The 24874-nt window shown below is 41.5% G+C and overlaps 1 protein-coding gene across 1 annotated transcript in view; it reads right to left on the bottom strand.

Annotated features, from left to right (window-relative positions):
• Nucleotides 1–2988: 2988 nt before the first annotated feature.
• Nucleotides 2989–24874, bottom strand: part of ITGB3BP (integrin subunit beta 3 binding protein) — a 32864-nt gene continuing 10978 nt past the window's right edge. Inside the window, exons 4-9 of the mRNA XM_080623159.1 lie at nt 20930–21002; nt 18165–18243; nt 16970–17060; nt 14485–14544; nt 4676–4729; nt 2989–3097 (exon numbers count right to left, since the gene is read on the bottom strand). Coding sequence (XP_080479285.1) covers nt 4677–4729; nt 14485–14544; nt 16970–17060; nt 18165–18243; nt 20930–21002 — 356 coding nt within the window. The 3' untranslated portion in view covers nt 2989–3097; nt 4676. The remainder of the gene's footprint in view (nt 3098–4675; nt 4730–14484; nt 14545–16969; nt 17061–18164; nt 18244–20929; nt 21003–24874) is intronic.

The raw sequence follows: 24874 nt of genomic DNA, 5'->3' as shown, positions 1-24874 counted from the left end.
TCTCAACTGTTTCTAACAGGGCTGAAAAGACCAAAGCTCTTGGTGCTACTGAAATAAAGCTGAGGATACCACACTGTGCTTTGAAAGTAGGTACTGGGTGCTTCAGGGATGAAAACCCCCAGTAAACCCCCCACTTACTGCATAGTAATTTGCAGGGGTAAATGGAACTAAACTGCAATTTCTCCCTCTGCACAGCACAGCCTCTGCTGCAAATAATTGAGAGAATAAAAATGGATTGAATAATTATATATATAAAGCGCATAGAAAATAAATCATAAAGCCATTCCTGGTAGTATAGTTTAACTAGGAGCCAGTCTGTCCTTCTCCTTCACATACAAAAAGCAAACTCATCTTCATTTAAGGCTTCCCTGTGCACTGTCACATTCCAGACTGCTGCTGACATTGGCAATGTTATGGTGAGTGTGTGAATCAGTTGTTCTGGGAACTTCCACCTGTGTCAGCTCTGACTGCTGTAAATGAAGTGTCTACAAGCTGAGTGTGTTTGTTCTTCTGCTTTTCCAGCTTTACTTGTTGGCTGCAGTTACATTTTCCACAAGGTTCTACCTGTGGCAGCTCAGGGAGAACACAAAAGATGCTCTGGGGTAGTAGTTGGGATGGTGTTGGAGGCGAGTAGAGGTTAGTGGTGTGCCTGCACTGTAACAGTTCACTATGAAGCAATGCAACTTAAGTATTTCCACAAGTATGTAGAGCTTCTGTGAGGGTGTGACCCTGGTGGTGGCACACAAGAGCTCTGCCCACAGCATGGCCTTTCCTTGGAGGAGCGTAGGCCGAGGGGCAGAGATGTGTATCAGGACGTGTAAAGAGGGATCTTTGTCTCCAGAGGCTGTGAAAGCCAAAACCCGCAGTATTCCCTCCACGTGTGATGGGGTGAGGGACCACCAGCCCTTGAGGCTGGCTGGAGAACATCTCCTTCCACCCAGACTGCATCTGAAACGGCAAATGAAGGTGGAAGGAAGCAAAAGGGCTTCAGGTTCTAATGAGCTTGATCTCGTGTTCAACACGAGATGATGGTGAGATCCTTCCCCCCATATAAAAACATTAGTTTTGAGTGTATCTCCTTTCTTTGTCCTTGAGATGGCTTCAAGGGGTGATAAAGTGCGAGTCATACGATCCACCTTGTGTGGAACTGGAAATGGTTCTTAACAGCCCCAGCTGTTTCTGAAAGGCAGCAGCCTGGTACAGCAAAGGGGTCAAAGGAACAATAACTGCTCGACTAGCACAGGCATGTAATGAGGAGCATTTGCAGCAGAATCTCAGTATAGAGCTTTCTGCTTCCCTAAAACATTATTAAACACCAAATTTCATTTTATTTAGTAATTACCATGGTGTGAGGCACCACGAACTCATGTGATCCATCACCTTTGCTGTTACTTTATTGTATGCATGTTTTCTTTTGTTCTTCTCTAAGACTAGACAGAAGGGATTGATTTAGATGAGTGTGTGGTTGGTTTCCAGATGCTTTTTAGATCAAAAGTATTTCCAGCTACAGAGGTTACACTCAGGTTATATAAACTATATATATATATATTTCTATAAGCTAGAGCTGGTTTGGGCTCACCTTCCACTACCCCATAAAGCCATCCTGTGAGTACAACCACCACCCAACAGCGCAGGAAGCTGAGAGCAGAAGGGAGTAGGAGCTCCCAACAGTTACTAACAGCTTTTCCACTCGGATTGCACAGGTATTAAAGTGTAAACTTGTTAAAGGTTGGAGCAGACGATCCTTGAGGTCCCTTCTACCCTGGTGTTCTATGATTTTTATTAACTAAAACTGCCCAAAGCTTGAGTGTGTGGATGTGTTTAACCATGCTATAACACAGCATTTTGGTCCTTGGTATTTTAATTGTAAAAATCAGTTCTTTGCAGCGGTGGAAAGGGTTATTCATATTTACATTGAACTTTCTGGAAGAATAGCAAAAAATAGAATATAAAATAAAGGAAAAACATCCTACTCTTTCAATATGAGACAGGCTGCAGCTAACACAGTGATTTGAGGTGCAGAGGCTGCAATAGGCTGGAGGGGTGGTTTTGAGGATAGTGGTTTGTAACCACTCTCCCCATACACCGTTAAATGCCAAAACCAAGGTAAAATCTTGACATAAAAAATGAATGGTATTAGAGCCATGTGTTTTAACACTGGGGGCTTGAAGGTGACACCTTTATGTTGTGTGTCTTGAGTTGATGTTCTCCACTATGAGGGTGAGGCACTGGCACAGGGTGCCCAGAGGAGCTGTGGTTGCCCCGTCCCTGGCAGTGTTCAAGGCCAGGTTGGATTGGGCTTGGAGCAAGCTGCTCCAGTGGAAGGTGTCCCTGTCTATGGCAGGGGTTGGAGCTGGATGAGCTTTAAGGTCCCTTCCAACACAATCCATTCTATGAGGTTAGAGGAGACAGGACCGTGGATGACATCTCTAACTGTGGCAGCCATAGACAGGGAAGTTGTTTGCAAACAACTGCAGTGTGCTCAGCACTTGGAATAATTTCTTGCACAATAGAGCTTCCTCCAGTTTTGATCCAACTCCTCATTAGGAGAAGCCATACATTTCCAGACAGGCTGTCGCAAAGCTGGATGCATTTATTTCAGTCACAGTTAACTGGCTTTTGGGGGGCTGGTGGCGTGATGACAGGAGCCGGGCAGGAAGCAGCCGTTTCCCACGGAAGGCCTGGGATGCAGAGGTCATCTCTGAGCAGAGTTTCTTCTTGCCTGGTTCTTGTAGGGAGGGTTAGAGGTGGGGGATTGGTTTATTTGCTGTAAAACCATGGCAGCATAAATCTCTGTTTGCCATAAGAACATACGTTTTCCATGCAGCAGCCAACCTAAATGAGCATTTTGCACTCCTGCTTGCATAAACCAACCAGGATGTATTATTTACATTGGGATCATCTGGTTGTGCACATTGTTCAGTTTAAATAAATGCCAGACATTGTATCTAGATGTGCACCTGCCCATCACAGGGAGCAATCCCAAACTGGTATTTGCTGGGGAGATTGGTTTACACTCATTTCTTCTCTCCTTTTAAGTACAGCCACGCAGATGTAGAACTTCGGGTTGCCGTGGAATGCATTTTTCACATAATGCCTGTTTGGAGAGAAGGAATGACTAAAATAAATAGCAATTAGGCAGCAGCAGCAGCATCATTCATGTGATCTGCTCGGCATTACATGGCTGTCCTACAGCCAGAACTAGCCTCGCTGCGTAAGAAAGGACAGACAGACCCACGGACAGCCTAAGTCAATGCAGAGCAACAGATGGTCGCTGCAGCCACATTTCAGATGTTGTAAGGAACCGCTGTCATTTTATCTGTAGAAGAAGTTGAGAAGTAATTGCTGAAAGATCGTTTAACTGCCACAACTGACTTCTTTTAAATACTAAGAAAACAAAGGGCTTTATAGTGATGGTTCCACTTAGGAAAGGGGTAGAGAGAACCAGGAAGAGTGAATGTGTCTCTTTTTTGACCATAGGGTCTAAACCAAATATTCACTGACTAAACACTAGTCCTGGACATAAACTTATGGTAGGGATGAGCGCTTTCTGATCTAACTTCGACTTGAAACCTTGTAGTTGTCAGCATGAGTTTACTTCAGGCTAATAAGCCAGTGTAAGGCTTAAAGTGATTATTGTACCATAGAAAGGTCACTCTGTGTTCTTTGGGACTCTAAAATTCTGCTGAATGGAAAATGAGCTGCTAAACAGGGCACTAGTGCTGCTTGCCTGCAGGGCTTCCCACCCCTCCGTTGCTCTGGTGTGGTAGCTGGTTTGGAAGGAGTAAAGAGGAGAAAGCATCTCTAGCATAAGCAGCTGGGAAGTATTAGGGTGGCATTAGCTTGGGGACAAGCAGGGGTTTAAAGCTTCTTTGCTACTAGGTTACTTGTGATTATAAGATAAAAGGGCTAAAGCCTTCATTGAGAAGCAAAATGCATGTGTCTGAGCTCAGCCCTGCACTCAGTCAGTTACACACCTTGTGGATCTACTGTCTCATATTCCTCAATTACAGGAACTGGAATACTTTAACTTTCCAGAGGAAGGATGTTCTCACACCACATGGGCAATTGATATAATCTGCAGATAATCTTTAAGGTCCCTTCCAACCCAAACCATTCTATGACTCTATTACATTCTCATCTCTAAAGACTTCTTTGTCTGATGAGACTTTATGAAACAGATTGAACAGCAGTGATCCCAATGTGCCTGAGTTGCATGAGCAGAGATGGATGGAATAGGGGTGGGAAATGCTCGAGGAAGTGGGGGACTGGAAGTGGCAACCAGGGCATCACTATGGCATTTAAGAAGGGATAATCTCAAGTACACAAATTTTCTTGCCTTTGTTACATGTATTACAGCTGAATTGCCATTCTTGAAAAAACCCATGCAGTTAGAAACTGACAGTCTTGACGAGCAGAAAGGATACTGGATGTTTTAGGGTAGGACAGAGTTTCTGCAAATTGAGTACCCAATTTTGCTTAACAAACCAGAAACAGAAAATACCACATGCAGAGTAACAACTGTTTTCTCCCCAAGCTATTCCAGTCCTCACTGCAGGCCAGTACACTGGGGCACCCTGCAAGTGGTGTAAAATGAAGTACCTGAGCCCTTCCGATAACCTGACCTGTACGTGGTGGCTGGACAAGGCACAGAGTGGATTGAGGACGTACTCACCTCAATCAAGGAGAGACTTCAGGAACGCAGAGCTACCGGTGGTCTGAACGCACCCTATGGAGGAGGAAAATCAGTTTTGATAAAACATGGAATGTTTTAGGTCAGAAGAGACCTTAAAGCTCACCCAGCTCCAACCCCTGCCACGGGCAGGGACACCTTCCACTGGAGCAGCTTGCTCCAAGCCCCTGTGTCCAACCTGGCCTTGAACACTGCCAGGGATGGGGCAGCCAGAGCATCTCTGGGTACCCTGGGCCAGTGCCTCAGCATCCTCTTCTTCCTAAAGGCTGATCTAAATCTATCGTCTGTCAGTTTAAAACCATCTATCACTACATCCTTTGCAAAGGATGTCCTTTTTTTTTGTATAGTAGTCCTATCACTACATGCCCTTGCAAAAAGTTTCTCGGAAACAGAACAAAAATATAAAAACTAAACATAATAATAGTGTTATTATACAACTTGTGAAAATCCCCCCACAAATACAAGTTAACAAAGTTACTGCAGTGTTTAACAGAATCCCTTTTACTTCATACAGTTACACTGTCTCAACAGTAATTTAGGAAGTTGTCTTAATTACTTGTATGTGCACGCAGGCTACATGACCACCAGTGATGACAAAGCAGAACAGAACATGTTACAAGTATTAGCAGCTGCTCGCTCTTTTTTGCTATTAATAATAAAAGAATGAGTCTGTGGGAACCATATGAGCAGATTCAGTCAAGGACTGTGTGAGGAACAACCATCTCCTGTGTCCTCAGAGAGGACAGCAAAACGAGAGGGAACAGCACCTGAGTCCTGTGCTCAGTGAGGGCAGGGCCAGGGTGAAGGGCTGAGCAGATGGCTGGAAGAAGTAGAGGAAAAGTGTGCAAAGGCAGAAAGGAATTCAGGGAATGAGAACCCAGGGAAAGGCTCTGGGAGCAGGTGCGCCTGAGAGCCAAGATTTCCCCCACATGGATTACTGCAGCAGAGGATCAGCCCTGGTCCCTGTACCCTGAGTGCCTGCTGATGGATCACGCTGCATTTGGATTCCAGCAGCACCGAAGGGTGAAGAGAGAATTCAGAATTATTGGGTTTATACTAAACATACCAAGACCAACAAACAGATATTTACAGTCGTTTATAGCTAAAAAGATGACTACTGTGAGGAAAGGGGCTGCATGTAAACTTAGATGGAGAGAGGCATCAAAACCATAGGGTCGGTGGGAAGGCTCTCCTCAGTTGTCTAGTAGGCAGTGACTCCTTAGGTGCCACATACAGGATGTGGCACAGACCTGCCTGTGGATCTGACATGAGCTGGAGCTGACCAAGCCAGAAATCCTGCCCTACCCTGGGTCTCAAGAAATCACTCCAGATAAAGGCATCCCATTCAACACCCTCAGGCACAGTTCCCCAGCATCACACCTAATAAACACCATTTGTTTACACAGATACCGCTACTGCTTACAATGGGAAACCGTCCAGTAACAGAAAAAGACAGATTTAATTACAAGATGGTACAAATACTGAATGCAAGTCCCTAATTGAATCTTTACAAACCTGATTTTAGTGTGAGGTGTCCCTGCCCATGGCAGGGGGGTTGGAACTAGATGATCTTAAGGTCCTTTCCAACCTTAACTATTCTATGATTCTATGATTCTATTCTATGATTTGCACTGATTGCACCATTCAGACTATGCTGTACTTAACAGAACCTGTGACCATGCCAAGATCTGCATCTCACTCCAAGAAACCCTCTTAAAAAATGTAAGCTGCCCAGATTCATATCAAACACCATTAACTTGTCCCTCTTGCCACACATACACCACGACAGCACCTTGTGACCAAAGCCTTAGTTATATAATATTTATACAGATGTCATTGAGATGTAGCTATTCAAGGAACCAAACAGCTACTCATGTGCTCCAGTAACTTACAGTGCTTGTTGTAGCAGTTTCAGGGTTTTATATACATGTTTTTGGGGGGTGTGTGAAGCTAGTGAGTTGCTCTTAACCCCAACAGAACAGACATCCCCTAGCAACAACCCTTCTCTCGATATTTTATATATGTGACATGGTTTAGTGGTGGCCTTGGCAGTGCTGGGGAATGGTTGGACTTGATCTTAAAGGTCTTTTCCAACCTAGTTGATTCTACGATTCTATGTAGAACTCCTAAGAAGTTAAACTACATAGAATCATAGAATGGTTTGTGTTGGAAAGGGCCTTAAGATCATCCAGTTCCAACACCAAAAAAACCCAAAGAGAACATTAGCAAAACTTCAGTATGAAAAACTCTTGTGCCCAGGGCACCGAGGAAGGGCAGGGTCTGTGGAGGTGACCAGAAGGACATTGGCTCAAGCACTAAGTGGATGCTGGATGCTGGCCCAGCTCATGCTCCTTCATCACAAACACTTTGGGGTTGCGTAGGGCAAGTCAAGAACCTCAGCCCTGCCCCTTGGCATGATGTCTCCTGTCCCTGGCCCACAAAAGCATTAGAACCATAGAATAGTTAGGGTTGGAAAGGACCTTAAGATCATCCAGTTCCAACCCCCCTGCCATGGGCAGGGACACCTCACACTAAACCATGGCACCCAATGCTCTGTCCAACCTGGCCTTAGAAGGGCAGAATCTCCCCAAGTTCCTTTCCCCTGCTATTCCCAGCACCGTTCTTCCCCAAGTTTGACTGCTCTAAAACATTTACAGATCTGAAAAGTGGAGAGGAAAAAAATGTTCACCTGTCAGGTGATATAAAACCAATCTTCTCCTAAATGTGCCAGAATAATTTTTCTCCACCTCAACCACACTTAAAACCTTCAGTCTATTCATTACTGTCGTTTTATAGTATTTTTATTTAATAAAACCTATTAAGACTACCATACAAATCTCTTTACTTATGCTTTTATCTTTTAACTGATCAATTTTTATATTGCTGACATCCCTTCTTCACCATTTGCTCATTTAAAAATTCATAGTATATGAGCTATGTCTCGGGAGAAAACGTCTATAAAATTTGTTACAGCTGGCAAATGTGTATGAGTCAGGGGGAGCACATGACTAAATGCTTCACAGAAAATAAAATTTGTTTCTGTAGTAAGCAGAACTGTTTAAATGTTATTTATTTTTATGTTTCAAAGAAAATATATTGTGAAGTGCTGCATTGATTTAATACGCACCAATGTCTGTGTACACGCTGTACGAGGGGAATTTATGAAACCTTTGCACAACTCCTTTAATTGAATTTTCCAAATCTCTCACCACACACAAATAATCAATATCTTCTGCAGAGAAAACCAGTCAGAATTATTACAGTCTTTCTTTTCCATTTTGTTGTCATCAGCACATACGGAGCACCTGGATATTTGTAATGTCTGGGTAGCGAGTTATTTACACCTCTTAAACATATAATTGCTACTAAGTGAGCCCAAACTAATGTTTCTTTTCTACTTTAAATAATTATATTCATGGGAGAAAGCAGTATTTATTCTCATAGAGAAGCTGCTACATGGAGCTGTTGAAAGAACTACAGTCCCTTTCAATTTTTCATTAAGCTTAATACTCTAAAGTCTAAATCCACTAGAATTAAAAATTAACAGTTATTGTGTCCATAAACAGGTACGTAGGAAAAGAGAGAATAAACACAAGTGTGGAATTCATGAATAAATGAGGCTGACACCCAAATACAAAATGCAGGTTGACAGTTCTCTATGTACATACGTCTGAGGCCTATAGTCATATCTCTCATGTGCATTTCTGTATCTGCCACAGAAGTTAATAGCTTAATATTTCATCTACATAGCAGAGGATGTTAAATCATTGGAGAGGTTTGTAATTTGCCCCCTTCCCTCCATCCAAAGAGCTCATCATGCCAAGGACCTCAGGGCCAGGTACCTCTCAATCTCAGGTTGTATTTTAAAATATAAGGTGTGGGTACAATCCGACAGACCCACATCTGTTTGTTTGAGGTCAGACAGAAACCTGTCCACCAGCTCCTTCACCTCTTGGTAAATGAGGTTACTCACTTGTCCTAGGAAAACCACCAGCATTGCAGATTCTGGGCACCAGAACGTGCTTTTGTTATCTCTTCTAGACTGTAAAGGACTTTGCATGTTACAAACTAGACCTGCTTGCACAGAATGAGAGATGTACAGTCAGATTTAGCCTGAGCAATGACAGCTTTTAGTTCACACAATACGTATTAGAACCCAACACCACAACACACACCTCCTCTGGGTGCTTTTGGGACAATCTCACACTTAGCTTTGACTGCAAATGCAGGAGGGCAGAACGGTTTCTCTGGGTCTCTGCATGGGGACATTCAAAGGTGCACCAAGTCCATGTGTGCACACACACTCAGCATACTCTTAATTCAGTGTTGCTGAATGCAGTCCCATTTACAAGTGTTCACACTGAGCTATAACTTAAAAATGTAACTGTCATTAACTTTTTTCCCATGTCTAATGGTAGAAAAGTCTTATGAGCAGAAATACAGACACATCTTCCACCCGGGAGAGCAGGTGAACAAGGCCAGATTCCCTCCAGCATCACATAGAACCAAGTTGTGATTTCTTGAAGCAGTCTTACTGATGGCATAATGCAATTTCTGCCTCACTTCAACAGCCTCTCTGATGAGGCCAAGTGGGCAGCTCATATCTTGGTGGGATGCAGGACTCAAGCGAAAGAGTACTGATGACCCCATCTCTCTTCCAAACACTGTGTAGGGACATTAACTCCCAGCAGATGTTTCTGATGTGGGACAAAACATCAAACCTTTAGCATTAAGAATTGAAGTAAACATATAATTTACAAACACAAGCTCTAAATCTCCATCTAATAATAATCTATTTGGGAAAAAAGAAGTCCTTCAGCATCATCTGCGTTGCTTTTAGAGATGATGTATACCACAAAGAAGGCTGCTGGAGAGATCTTGTCAAGCTTTTGCTGGAAAGAAGCCTAGGATTTAACTGAAAGGACCTTGGTGGAAGGAAGGAACTGTTGTGTCAGCATTAGCAGCTTTTCCCAAACAGATTAAAAACGTGGAAGAGCTGAACCTCAGATGAAACTCTATCACAAATGCCTGGAAGTGGGGCTTGCATAAACAAGAGCATGTGGTTCATCCTGAGTTAGCTTGGGTACTGGCTCTTAAGAAAGGGGCTTACAGATCTGTTTGGTAAGAAGGCCTTTCGCAAACCCTAGGTCTGACCTCAGTATCCACCTCATCACTTCCCTAAAAAGTGAGTATTTGCTGTAAGCAAAAACAATCCCGATACTTGTTCTATTTGCTCTCAAGGAATGGAAACTCTGGAAAGAAACTCAGTTTCTGAATAAATTTACATGTGAATTCATTCAGTTCACTTTATGTATTTCCGCTTAGCCAGTTCACAAGACCGGAAAGGGCACAGTGACATTTGTTCCCTGCAAGGAAATACAAAGTTGGGCTGAGAAGCAGCCCAAAAACTCCACAGATACATTCCTGAAAATGTACATCTGAAGTCTGACGTATTCCCCTTTTCCACAGAAGATCCCGAAGGAGGATAAGGAAGGATGGGTGGGAGACAGACCCCTGAGTGTATCTAAAAGTCGACAAATCTATTCTACTTTGTTTGAGAAAGCTGTAGAAATACTTTGTAAACTTGATTTACCCTCACTCACAGCAAGCCACCAGCAGTCCAGGCCCAAGCTATTCAGTTGCTTGTACACAAGCATCCAATGCAAAGTCCAAACTCAAACGGACAGAAATAGGGATAAATAATGGAATGTTGTAATAAAATCCTTACTATTTTATCTGTTTTGAGAAGGAACTCTACTTTTTAAGGAGAAATTCATATTTTACAGTGTTTCTGAAATGGGAGTTAATGTTCTGCCATATATACACAGTTTGGATTGGTGAGTGGGAACTCAGTATTACTTAGTCCCTGATCTCTCCAGTTTTGCTTTCATTAAGAATTTCAAGTGGCATTCCATGGAAATTCATCAAGTTAACCCTGATCTAGTCTCTTGGCAAGCCACCACTATTGCTGCAAAGAGTGCAAGCTTCAGTCGCTCGTATTAAAAACAATATGAAAGTTAGAAACGTTTAGAACTAACCTTAATAGGTTAAGTGGGATGACAGTGGGATTGAGTGCGCCCTCAGCAAGTTTGCCGATGACACCAAGCTGTGTGGTTTGGTTGATACGCCGGAGGGAAGGGATGCCATCCAGAGGGACCTCAACACGCTTGTGAGGCGGGCTGATGCCAACCTGATGAAGTTTAACCATGCCAAGTGCAAGGGCCTACACCTGGATCGGAGCAATCCCAGGCACAGCTACAGGTTGGGCAGAGAAGAGATTCAGAGCAGCCCTGCAGAGAAGGACTTGGGGGTGTTGGTCGATGAGAAAATGAACATGAGCCGGCTGCAGTGTGCGCTCGCAGCCCAGAAAGCAACCGTATCCTGGGCTGCATCAAGAGGAGCGTGACCAGCAGGTCGAAGGAGGTGATCCTGCCCCTCTGCTCTGCTCTCGTGAGACCTCACTTGGAGTATTGTGTGCAGTTCTGGTGTCCTCAACATAAAAAGGACATGGAACTGTTGGAACAAGTCCAGAGGAGGCCACGAGGATGATCAGGGGCTGGAGCACCTCCTGTATGGAGACAGGCTGAGAAAGTTGGGGCTGTTCAGCCTGGAGAAGAGAAGGCTGCGTGGAGACCTCAGAGCAGCTTCCAGTATCTAAAGGGGGCCTACAAGGATGCTGGGGATGGACTCTTCATCAGGGACTGTAGTGACAGGACAAGGGGTAATGGGTTCAAACTGAAACAGGGGAAGTTTAGATTGGATCTAAGGAAGAAATTCTTTACTGTGAGGGTGGTGAGGCACTGGAATGGGTTGCCCAGGGAGGTTGTGAATGCTCCATCCTTGGCGGTGTTCAAGGCCAGGTTGGATGAGGCCTTGGGTGGCCTGGTTTAGTGTGAGGTGTCCCTGCCCATGGCAGGGGGATTGGAACTTTATGATCTTAAGGTCCTTTCCAACCCTAACTATTCTATGATTCTATGATTCTATAATAGGGGTGATCCTATCCGCCCCTGGGCTTGGCAGGATGAGCAACATGAAAAGAAAGTATTTATTATTTCACTACGAGACATAGGCTGAAAGTAGTTTTCCTTGACACTGCAACTATTTGATCTCCTGTAATGCTCTCTTGTTGTTCCTTACTTGGACAGCAGACAGAGGCATGGACGTGATTAATGTCAGTGCTTCTGGTAAGCAAAGCATTAGTATGATATTTAAGAACCAGCTTTCCTGTTTAGAATGTTATTTTGACTCCTTGAGATTCTGAACCTATTAAATTTTCCTTTAAAATATGCATATCACAACCTACACATTTCTTCTCAAGAGGCACAAAGCATGGTTTGGACTGTGACATACCAACCAGATTTCATCTCTTGGCAGTTGCTTTGCAGTTTGCTTACATTCTAATTCAAAAATATTTTGTTTACTGTAAATGCTAGTCATGGACAGACAAAGATGCCATTTGTTATGCTGGCCACACAAAATGATATATTGAGTTCTATATAATGGTGCCCATTGAGCAAGGAATGTTTTGTATTAAGTTGTTTTAAGTAGAGGTTGTTTTATGTAAAGTAAATAAATTTCATGCCTCACCATGTGATAATAATGTGACATTCCATCTGTATCAAGCCACTGAACAGTCATAAGTTTTAAGTCTTGAGCATAACTAATTAAAAATAATTATGGAAAACCACATCCAAAACTAAAAGGCAAAGTAAAACATCTCCAAGTGCTCTTCTTGTATTACACACTTCTTTGCCTCTCCTACTATTGCATGTGCAAGACTGCAAAAGCAAATTTATGCTTTATTAAAGCAAAATTGACATTGAAACTTCATCAAAATTGGTCAACTTAACCTCGTAATTCTATTTTCCAGCCCAGTTTCACAAAATATCTCATTTCTCATCTAACGAGACTGGATGTATGTTTAGTGCCGGGAGCAAAGACAGAACTATAAATGTATACCCTGGTGGCCATTCAAAAGCACTGCACAAAGCAAGCAATGACTGTTTACATCTGCAATGGCCCACAGCATCCACCATTATAACTTTTTGGTAATCTGGAGCTGAGGATACTCCATTTTGATCAGTTTTCTTTCCCTTAAGAGAATTCCCCAGAGCAGAATGAATTTAGGCACATGGAAGAGCAGATACAAACAAAATCGAAGGGGCTGCTTGTGACATAGAATCAAAGAATCATAGAATAGTTAGGGTTGGAAAGGACCTTAAGATCACGCAGTTCCAATCCCCCTGCCATGGGCAGGGACGTCACACACCAAACCATGTCACCCAAGGCCTCATCCAACCTGGCCTTGAACACCGCCAGAGATAGAACATTTACAACTTCCCTGGGCAACCCATTCCAGTGCCTCACCACCCTTAAAGTAAAGAACTTCTTCCTTATATCTAACCTGAACTTCCCCTGTTTAAGTTTGAACCTGTTACCCCCTGTCTTATCACTACAGTTCCTAATGAAGAGTCCCCCTCCAGCATCCTTGTAGGCCCCCTTCAGATACTGGAAGGCTGCTCTGAGGCCTCCACGCAGCTTCTCTTCTCCAGGCTGAACAGCCCCAACTTTCTCAGCCTGTCTCCATACAGGAGGTGCTCCAGCCCCTGATCATCCTCGTGGCCTCCTCTGGACTTGTTCCAACAGTTCCATGTCCTTTTTATGCTGAGGACACCAGAACTGCACACAATGCTCCAAGTGAGGTCTCACAAGAGCAGAGCAGAGGGGCAGGATCACCTCCTTCGACCTGCTGGTCACGCTGCTCTTGATGCAGCCCAGGATACGGTTGCTTTCTGGGCTGCGAGCGCACACTGCAGCCGGCTCATGTTCATTTTCTCATCGACCAACACCCCCAAGTCCTTCTCTGCAGGGCTGCTCTGAATCTCTTCTCTGCCCAACCTGTAGCCGTGCCTGGGATTGCTCCGACCCAGGTGTAGGCCCTTGCACTTGGCATGGTTAAACTTCATCAGGTTGGCATCAGCCCACCTCACAAGCATGTCAAGGTCCCTCTGGATGGCATCCCTTCCTTCCAGCGTATCAACCAAACCACATAACTTAGCGTCGTCAGCAAACCAGTGCTGCTGATTGGGGCAGCTGGGAAATAGAGCAGCAGAGATGCCATCAATTATTTTAGTTCTGGTTTTGCTCTATGTGAAGATATGTGAAGATACCAGAAATATCAGAATATCAGTGATGACTGTTGATTTTACTGGGAAACATAAATCCCCCTGCCACATTCCCTGCTAGACAAGGCACTATAGTGACTACATGAGCCACACTCTATTAAATGCCACCAACTTCAAGTGTTTTCACAGCACTAGTTATGAAGAAACTCAATAGTTAGGATTTCACAGTCCCCTGAAGCGTGCTAAATACCTCACAATACATATAAGGTGAAAAAGATTCTGCTGCAAAGGCTGTTTGCTACCTGGCTTGTGCACTAAAAATGCAAGGGGAGGGAGGAGAATGAGGAATAACAAGGATAACTATTATGTATGAAAGATATTTAAGCTCTCTAGGACCTGACTGCACGTATTTCTAGACCATGCCTCAAGTGTAACACCGTTAATGATTTCTTCTCCTTGCACAGTTTCATAGAGGAGTACCCAATCCAAAGAAATAGCAGAAAAGATGAAATTTACATCTGAGTAATTCAGAAGTTTTCAGAGGAAACACATTTGATGATCATCATTTTCACATATTAAAGGTTACCCAACTGCAAGTGGAAAGAACTAATCACCTAACAGGAATCACCAAAACCTCTGTTACATAGGAGTTATTACATTTCTTACTTTGGGCAAGAAGTTTTCCGTGGTCTCTTTTCAGCAGCTGCAGTTCTTCTGCTTGACTCACTAGTGAGGAAAGAAATCTGCAATCAGTAAACATTGCCCCAGAGATTTCAAAGAAAATATCTATGCTGCCTTTTTCACATATTCAAAGCACACAAGAAATCTGGAGAGGGGCTTTGGACAAGGGCCTGTAGGGATAGGCCAAGGGGAATGGCTTTAACCTGCCAGAGGGGAGACTGAGGTGAGCTCTTAGGCAGAAGCTCTTCCCTGTGAGGGTGCTGAGGCGCTGGCACAGGGTGCCCAGAGAAGCTGTGGCTGCCCCATCCCTGGCAGTGTTCAAGGCCAGGTTGGACACAGGGGCTTGGAGCAAGCTGCTCCAGTGGAAGGGGTCCCTGCCCGTGGCAGGGGTTGGAGCTGGATGAGCTTTAAGGTCCCTTCCAACACAAACCAGTCTGGGATTCTGATATGGATTTTTCTTCAGGTGATGATAAAAAAAAACACCCCAGTGTAATTGTACTCAAAAAATTAACAAAACCATTTCAAAATCAACATAATTTTGAGGACTTGGGCTTACAAGCCCCGTACACACATTTTGTTCCCATTTCTGTCTTCTAGCACCGACACACGGTGCATTGTTCTTAATTTAGAGGTGGGAGGAAAAGATGATTCTTTCCCATTTGGAAGGCAATAAGAAGCTAACAGCAAGTGTCAACAACAGGCCTGGCAGCTCATTTGGGAAGTCACTGCCCTATCCCTGGTGTAGGGTAGTAATGTAAACACAGACTATATTCAGAAAACTTCATTTTGTATAAGAAAGCATCTGGTTAAGTGCATTACAGTGGGAACAGTACAGTGTATACACATGCAAAATGGAAACGGAATGAGCATGGGAATAGGAGTCAGGAAAGAAATGGTAATTTAAACAACAGTAGTTGCTGGAATTGTGTGGTGCATAAATTCCACTGTTGGGGTCCATTCAGCTAATGAATTGGAAGGGTTACAGGGCTCTTTGCGAAGAGAAATTCTCTAGCACTTGGGCCTTTATTGTCCACCTCTTTCCAGCTGCAAACAAAGCAGCAGTCACAGTCACTCCAGGTTTTGATTTCCTATACCTAGTTCAGTGTTTTTACACTCTGCAGGCAACAAAGCAACGAGAGGTTGTAGAATAATGTAAACCAACAAAACGTCCTGTTTGCTGCAGGTTAAGAAACTATTTCATCATCACTGCATGCTTGTCCAAAGCCTGCACACAGGGAATATATGTATGGTTATGTTATTTATACTCCCTGTTCAGCTGGAAACTAGATAATCAGAGGTTGGTATGAAAAGTCTACAAGAACAGTGTTACTTATACAGACCTTTGAGAAGCAGTGGTAGGTGAATGCAGTCTTAGAGACACACCTGTCCCACAAACATGTAGTGGGTACACCTTTTATAGGTGTTGCTATTGTGAAAACAAATGAACTACCTGTGCTGAGGCACAAATTGCCCAGAGAAGCTGTGGCTGTCCCATCTCTGGCAGTGTTCAAGGCTAGGTTGGAAGGGGCTTGGAGCAAGCTGCTCTAGTGGAAGGTGTCCCTGCTGTGGCAGGGGGCTGGAACTGGATGAGCTTTAAGATCCTTTCCAACTCAAACCATTCTAGGATTCTGTGATAAATGCTGGAGCTCCTTGGGTGTCTATGGCTACCTTTCACCACTTTTAAAGGAATTACCTCGTAAGGGAGATCTTTAATTTTTCTCCATGAAAGCCAATACCTATTTTTTCCTGCAATTATCCATAATGCAAGGTTTTTCCATTGGAGTATTTCCCCATCACATATTTCCCATGTAGCTGCAGAGGCAGCTGGGAGGAGAAGCATGAATGCACTTTTTGCTGCTGAGAATTACATGTCCCAAGAACCTCTGACTTGCAGTAAGGATAAAGAGTTTCCTAAACATGGACACATGTAAATGAAAATCTTTGCTTTCTCTGGGTTCCTTTGGAAAAGTAATACAGATGTGCCATCTGTAAAGTGCCTTTATCCCAACACAATAAGCATCTGGTATGTCCATCTTTTAAAGACACATGAATAACAATTTTTAAAGCCTGGAAACCTATATTCAGCATAATCCTCCTAACAGGCAAACAAACAAAACAACTTCCTTGCAGAAGGAGTAGAAAGGCAATGCAACCAAAGTGCAAACGTTTAGCCTAATCACGAGCTAACTACCCACTAAGTATCTAACTATTTACATTAGAAAAGGTGTTGCTCTTGCAAGTTTTCCCTCCCCACCTGTGACTGGGAGTTAGAAGAGTGGGATGCTGGGGTTGCCTTTCTTTTACATCCCCGGTTGGATGCACAAGGAGGTGCATTTGTCCCAACTAAAAGACTCAGGGCAGAGGCTTGGGGTATAACACTCCATTATAACACAGAGTGGGGTATGACTCTAGGAGAGATCACAGATAAACTGCTATAAAGGGGATAAACGTTACTGAAAATCCTTCTTACTTAGCTCTTGGGTTTTCTGCACTTCATCCCTCAAGTCGAAAGACGAGGCTGAAACACCAGCATTTTCAAGCTCTCCACTGCCCTCTAAAGCCTGGAAAGAAATAACCAAAGACATTGTTAAATCTCAATCCCGAAGCGTCTCTTTAGAGGTCTACAATCTATTAAAAACATCAGATAGAAGGAACTTTTGGATTGTTTTCATAAGCTCTAAATGATGCTCGAGGCTCCACCTCAGAGAGAGTTAAGGGGACTTAAATTTTAAGGACGTAGGAACAAACCCTGCTTCTGAAAATGGCATTCAGGTGCCTTGGAAAGTGTTGCTTAAAAATCTCCTGTTATTTACGCTACATCTGTAAGTCTTCAGCTGTCTAAACAGATTAACACTTGATCCCCAGAAAAGCAATCTTGGCACATGGACAAGCTATAATATGTCAGTAAAATGGAAATCTACAGGCATTTAAGATACTTGAACACACTTCTCAGCACTGTGGCAGACCTAAGAACATATAACTATGTTTCATGAGAAATAGACAGTTTTTTTCAATAGTTTTCCAAATGAACATTTAAATTCAAATATTTTAAACTATAACCAATCTTTTTTTTTGTAAGTAAAATACTCTCAGGCCATGTATGCAAGTAAAATAAATCAATACAGTTCTTTGAATACACTGAATAATTTCACAGATAACAATATACAGCGATGAACCGTGTCCTAAATTTATTCAGGAAACAAAATGTGACTAAAGCAGGAAAGTGATTTGCATTCTAGCATGTATTAAACAGAGTACTCCATGATGATGCGTTAGTGGTAAATTAAAGAGTACAATCACTTGAACACAAAGGGATATTTAATCTTAATGGAAAAAAATCTATGCAGTAATAAGTCATATTTCTAACTTTAAGTTAGAAATAACAGTTGATAACTGCTTCATATGCTTTTATTCATGGACAAAATGAGCAGTGATAAAAATGGTGCACTTGGAAAAGTACTTCTACTAGTTTAAAAAAATAATCTACTAAATTCTGGGTGGGTTTTTTTTTTCGCACTTTCTGGATTTGCAAGTCCAACTTCCCAGCTTTAAACCATTTTATTTGCTTCCTTATTAAAACTCAAATGTTGCCCATAGGATTTTCATTTTTATTTCAAATCCTATATTAAAAGTAGATTCAAGAAGTAAATCAGTGTAAAGCAGACCTGGAGGCTTGTCAGATTTGCTCTTATTTTCAGGATTCTGTCCAGTGAACTTTTCACTTTGCACTGCAACTCCATGAACCTGCATCAAAAGGTAAAAATCAAACCATTTCCATTAGTCACATCCCCACTTGCTGCTGAAAATCAGTGTTTACAATGTTGCCTTGAGTTTCTTCACATTGTAATGAGGATGGATGTAGATAAGCTGCGAACAGATGGGCTGTGCAACTTGACTGTGTCAAGAACACCAAATATAACTTGCCTTTGGGTAGGATTTATACGCAGACTGCCAAATATATATGTAATTTTAAGGACAGGAGCTCAGGTTCAGCAGTATTAGAGGGTTTTCTGAGGATTGTGCAGGATGACAATGGTAAAAGAAGATATTTAACTCATTTGTTCCTAAGAACAGGAATTCAGTGAAGAGGATGAGCTCCCCAAAGCCCTGGTTAATGCCATACAACACTGCTTGTAGCTGTAGGAGACACAGGAAGTTAAAACTGAGCCCAACAGGGACAACATTCCCCAGTTCCTGGGGTAATGGTTGGACTTGATGGTCTTAAACGTCATTTCCAACCTAGTTGATTCTACGATTCTAACATTGCATGATGTAATTTGTTCAGCTTTGTCCTAATGTCTCCTCTTCAAAGCTACAAATATTTTACTACCAGTATAAAGATGGTCAGCTTCCAGAGTTTAATGGGCTTTGCAATAAAAATTAAAGTAATATACAATCAGATTAGATCTAAATGGCAGACTTTAACATGTGATTAAGGATTTGCACTGAATATGTATTGAAGTCATTCGTGCAATGAATGTTTAGGCTTATTTTCTCTTTCAACCATTTAAATATGTAAAGCAAATTGAGACAACAGAGAAATAATCTATTATTTACTGCTTCCTTCTACAGAAGAGAGAATCACCCTTATAAGAAACCTCAAATTTAGAAACAGAACTATAGTATGAGAAAAACTTCTCACTGCTGCGTCTCAACATGGGAACAGAATGCTATTCACAAAAGAAAATGCTAATGTCAGTGCATTGTACAGTATATTTTCCACCTGTAAACTTAAAGTGTATGGAAGTTCACATAAATATTACTGTGTTTATAAATGTGTTTTACTGACACATCCTTCTGTAATTCTTGCAGTTTCTAAAAACATATTGAATTACTGAATGCAAACATTTACATGTCAATGAAGACTATGATTACTCAAATTGTTCTGCAATTCAAGGTTACTATCACTAAGAAATGAGTCTGGATGTGTTGACCAAGGGATTTACTGAACCAAAAAACCCCTCAGTTAATCAGTTTACAGCTTCCCACTGTTATAACTGTAAGATTTTAGTTTTTACTATCTAACATGCCATCCAGGACAGTCACTACACAGAATGATGAAAGAAATAAGTTATAATGTAGAAGAGAGAAGAGATGTGGTATAGCCATGTCAATGCTGAGCTGGGAACTAGACTTCCTGGGATAGATGTCAAAGATACATGTCAAGATGCCACCAAGGACAAGTTGAAGTACCAAATAAAAAAGCTGGACAACACAACAGGATAAGAAGATCTCAAGAACAAAAATGTAGATTATTGAAGAATGAGAATAAAGAATTTTTAAACCAATTTTCCTAAGAAAGATCACAAAGGTCTGGTGAATGCAATTCCAGTTGAGTAAAAAAGGATGGAAAAGGATGGGGGGCTACCTGGGATAATACTGTATTAGCAGCAAGAAGTACGATTGTGCTCACTGAGGGAAGAAACTTGCAGATTTTTAGCTGCTCTAAAGCTTAAACTCAAAGTAGTTTTACTGAGCATTTACACCTTGTGTATTAACAAACCTCATAACTTGCAGGATTTCTGAATGGCAAAGACAAAAGACATCCCTGATACAATTCAACTTACAGAGAGTCAGTTTTCCACTTTTCCACCAACACAAAACAAATATTTCCTTTATCTAGCTCTTATGGATGGATGTGTTTGTTGTGGCTGAAATGCATAAAACATTTAGCCTGACACTTGGCTGTTGGTGCAGAAAAGTTCAGTTCACTTTTCAGCTGAGATTTGGAATTGTTAAAAACAATTACATATGTTTTGCATAACAGAAAAGATCAAGCAATGCTAACAACAGCCTTACTTCTAATAACACAGTTTATCATTTCTCCCTCCTCATATCTAGCACGTTTAGGAAAACAGTTTATTGGATACTTCACCTGAAACACTTATTTAAGTGCTTTACTAACTGTGGACTGTCCAAAACCCATTAATGTCAAGAAACTTACAGCTTAAAATAAGATTGTGGAAGAAAAGACAAGAATTTTAAAAGATCCTACAAAGCAAACATGAAGTTTCACCATGAGCATCTGTGGCTAGTTTTTAATAGAAGTGTCCTGCATTCCTGGCCCTTTAACTTTGACAGTCAATGCTTCCAAAAATAAGGTGAAGGAATGTACACTTCCAGAAGTCTGAAAAGACAAAACGTATCTTCCTTCCAGTAGCTGACTTATGACACCTCATTGTGTAGTACTGTGAGTGTGGCTCCTGTAATTGGCAGTGTCATATGCCCCACACTTCAGTGAAAGGCAGAACTGGCTGGACAGTTGTATTGCAAACCCTGTACCTATAACTGCAAGGCTGCCATTCACTGCCTTCCAATATCCGATCCTGTGGAATTAAAAGTATTGAAAATAATTGCTATTAATTTAATTCTGTATGAAATATTAATCTTTCATAAGTAAAAATCACAGTATTGCACTTCACATACTTACACATCCTTTTCTGTTTGAGGCTGCCCTCTTCTGGGTAATCTGCTTGCTGAACCATTCTGCTCCGTTCGATTTCCTAAGAGGTTCACATGGAAGAAAAAAAATATGAAAATAAGACATTGAGTATTTAAAGCACTTAAAAAAAGTGTTAGTATGAACCTTGACTGCTGTATGATCTTTTAGGAAGAGGACAAGAACCAAAACTCACTCACAAAGCAGGACCGATTCCCTTGTAATGAAACACATTAAGTTCACTATATTTACTCTTTCATAATTTGACCTCTCATCAGTTCACATGACATTTACATTTGTGGGAATCTTGGGATTATAGTAATAGTTACTGGGATTTAGGATAATTCTGACAGATAGTTACATGCTCTGCTCAGAAGATTTTTATCCTATTAACTGCCTCAATACAGCTTATTAGCACAGACCATTATCATGAAAATACCGTCACGACTGAGCAATGAAACCTCTGTTTTCCTTCAATAAAAAGTGCCTGGCCCCCAACTCCATCTTGTAAACAACTACAAAGAGATGCTGCAAATTATTTCCAAAGGCTCGGACATGCTATACCGACAATATAATATTCTAGCTTGTCCTCTGATGGGGTATGATAAATCATATGCCAGTTGCCATTATTCTGCATGGCAAGTCATGTTTCTACATTGCAGTGCACTGATATTTTGAGCAGTTGCATGTTTCTGGGAGGAAACAGGAATGTATTATCCCAAAAGTCCATTCCCATGGATTTGATAAAACTTCCTCGACTCACACGTGGTGTTGGTAAATTGGTAAACTGCCTGGTTTCTACTTAAATTAGTGAGGCTGTAACTATTCATAGTATTGTGCTCCACACAACCTATATGGTCACTTTCCACTGCTTCAAGTGTTTTACCTGTTGAGGCTCCAGCAACACAGAGGTCACATCTGAATAGTGGGAATGATCTCTGTTTCACTGCAGCTGAAGTTGAAGATACCATATAACCTGGAGTTTTTGTAATTGTCACCTTAAGATTTTCCCCCCTTAACAGTATCAGTTACTTACTCTTTCATTTTCTACTACAATGTAAAAGCTCCTGGGTTTGGATACAGTTCTGTTCTCCTATGCAATGGATTTCTTTTGGATCTGATAGTCATTAAAAACAAAACAGTGAGGTGTATGCATATATAGGAAGGAGGAGAGACATAGCCATACCTTGATTCTTTTTTTTCTGGTAACAGCTTTCCCTTAAATAATGAGAACAATGAGATGACTAGTGCATTTGACAATTGGTGACGTAGAATCATGGAATCCCAGACTGGTTTGAGTTGAAGGAACCTTAAAGCTCATCCAGCTCCAACCCCTGCCACGGGCAGGGACCCCTTCCACTAGAGCAGCTTGCTCCAAGCCCCTGTGTCCAACCTGGCCTTGAACACTGCCAGGGATGGGGCAGCCACAGCTTCTCTGGGCACCCTGTGCCAGCGCCTCAGCACCCTCACAGGGAAGAGCTTCTGCCTAAGAGCTCATCTCAGTCTCCCTGGACTTGTAGCCATTCAGACTCTGCTCATCTATCCAACACCCAAGAAAGAGCTCATTTCCTTATGCCAAAGACGTTCACAAGGTGTTTAAAATGAGTTCTTATTTACTGTCCCTCCAACAGATACATACACATCTTAAAAATGTTTCATATTCAACGGCTGTTATTGTAAGGTGAAATTCACCTTTAAGGGAAAGATTTGGAGACAAATCCAACAGTCTTTACTGTGGCCTTAACACTGATCCTAGAACAGACCCTCTGCAATGAGGTGCTATTCCCATTTCACTGTAATACGTCTCCTTTTTGACATCAGACATGAAAAGAGAGGCCACACTATGCATTAAACACTGATTTCTTCTTGCTAGATCTAAATTATTACATGCACGTATCAGCACTGAAGGATAAATTAACTTTTAATTTCAATATTTTGTAAAACATTTACAAAGACCTCAGAATGACAAGCTGCTATGAAACTTCAAGCTGTTAAACTACAGTAGCTAAAGGTTAAGACCCAAAAGGATTTCATTTTAACTCTAAGTATTCATAGAACTTGCACTTAAACCAGTCACCAGTTATCAAAAAGACACTACTTTCAGACAAATACTATGGAATAGTGGAACACTGGTTTGACTTGATTAAAAATAGATTGGTTTAAAATAAATCTTAAAAATACATTAACCAATAATGATGAGAAACCAATGAAGATTTAATATTCTGTTATTTTAGCATTTTATGTCATAAATGGGTTGTGAGATTGCGGATAATTGGGCAATATATGAATTATCAGGCAGCCCTACAGGACATATATAGGACAACATCATAAAGACCCACTATCTTACAATTGGGTTGGTTCATGTCTTCTCCTAACATAAATGTTACTTTTGAGCAATCTTGGCATTCTGTAGGTATTTAGTCTTTTTTAAGGCACTCCTCCACACTGATATTCAAAAGAAAGCCATATTCATAAGACAAGTAATTCCCATCTGTCTGTCCTCTCAGTGAGATAGATCCATGCTACTTTGATACTTCATGATACTTCACACAATGCAAACTACATTTGCACAGCTAATGGCATTAATTTGCAATAATTTTCATTCTGTTGTTTTCTTACATATTAATAATAGAAAAATAGGACATAGATTACACTCAAGGCCTCACAGATGATATGTGTAATCTATTACACTTAAAATAAAAGTGTCTTTTCAGAAGAAGGAAAGAAATTGTGTGTTTACAAGGCCAGCCTGAAACCTGTGATATAAGAGGAAGGCTCATGTACCACCACCTTGTAGCTATATGAACACAAGGAAAAAAAAAGATGTCTGGTACTACATTACTGAATAATTATCCATCTAAATGTCAGCTATGAGCATGTGCTTGGTCTTTTTATAGGCAAAAAGAAAGTTCCCCTATGTCCATACTTAATATCAGTACGGAAATCCAGTACAGGTTCACCTTTCCCATTGACATCCTAATATACAGGCATTTTAGTACAAGACATTTTGCCTCCTTTTTTCTTTCACCTAAGAGATAAGGCATTTAATGTAAATGCAGAGATGCTGAAGAAGTTTTACTACTTGTAGTAGATTTAAATGTTTGTGTATTATCATGTGTTGTGTCACCAAAAAGGCATCGACTAAAACTAAAGGAAAAGAGGTTGTTAAAGCAAGGAATTACAAACATGGAGGGATATTCAAGAGAACATATCTAAAGAGCCACAGCATTTTTAATTTTGTATCTGACTGCTATCATGATATACAATTTTAAAAGCCTTTTTCAAAGTGTTTAAGTGCAGGTGGATTTCCAGCCAGGTTGAAGTATAGTTTCATATTCCGCAGACATCCATAACATGGAAATCTGTATCTATACATTAAAAAATATGGGTTTTCTTCAGAACTGCTTTTGTGATGTGCCAACACTAAGAGCAAACTTACTGCTGCCAGTGCCTCACCCTGGAGTCAGTGGGAACATAGATTGTTCTAACCCGATTCTTCCCTCAGTATACAGGCGATGTTGATTCAGCCAGAAGCAGCAGCTAGGTGTGACATGCAGTCACTTTGCTTGATTCTGAATACTTATTGCTCCATTCTGGGTGAGAACACAGGATGCCACATCATGACAAAACAATTAATAGGAGCATGGCATGAGCTGACCTTTCCAGGACATGACAGATGCCAGGACAGGCACTGATTGCACTAACATCCATCTCTTTGCTGTGATGGAGAACACCTACCGACAACATTTCTCATTGAAAGGTTTTGTTGTACTGGATGAAGAGATTCATATTTACCATGAGGAAGTTAAAAAAAAAGACATAGGCTCTTCATTCTACCCAGGAAGCACCATCAAGCACCACCTGCTAAAGGAGTTAATACATACAAACACAATATTTCCTTCTTACTGATGAAAGCAGACACCACTGCCACAGAAA

The sequence above is a fragment of the Psittacula echo genome, assembly GCF_963264785.1.
Source record: "Psittacula echo genome assembly, chromosome: 7".
In the NCBI taxonomy this organism is placed as follows: domain Eukaryota; kingdom Metazoa; phylum Chordata; class Aves; order Psittaciformes; family Psittacidae; genus Psittacula; species Psittacula echo.
The sequence above is the reverse complement of the archived record's forward strand: the minus strand, read 5'-3'. Positions and strand labels throughout refer to the sequence as shown.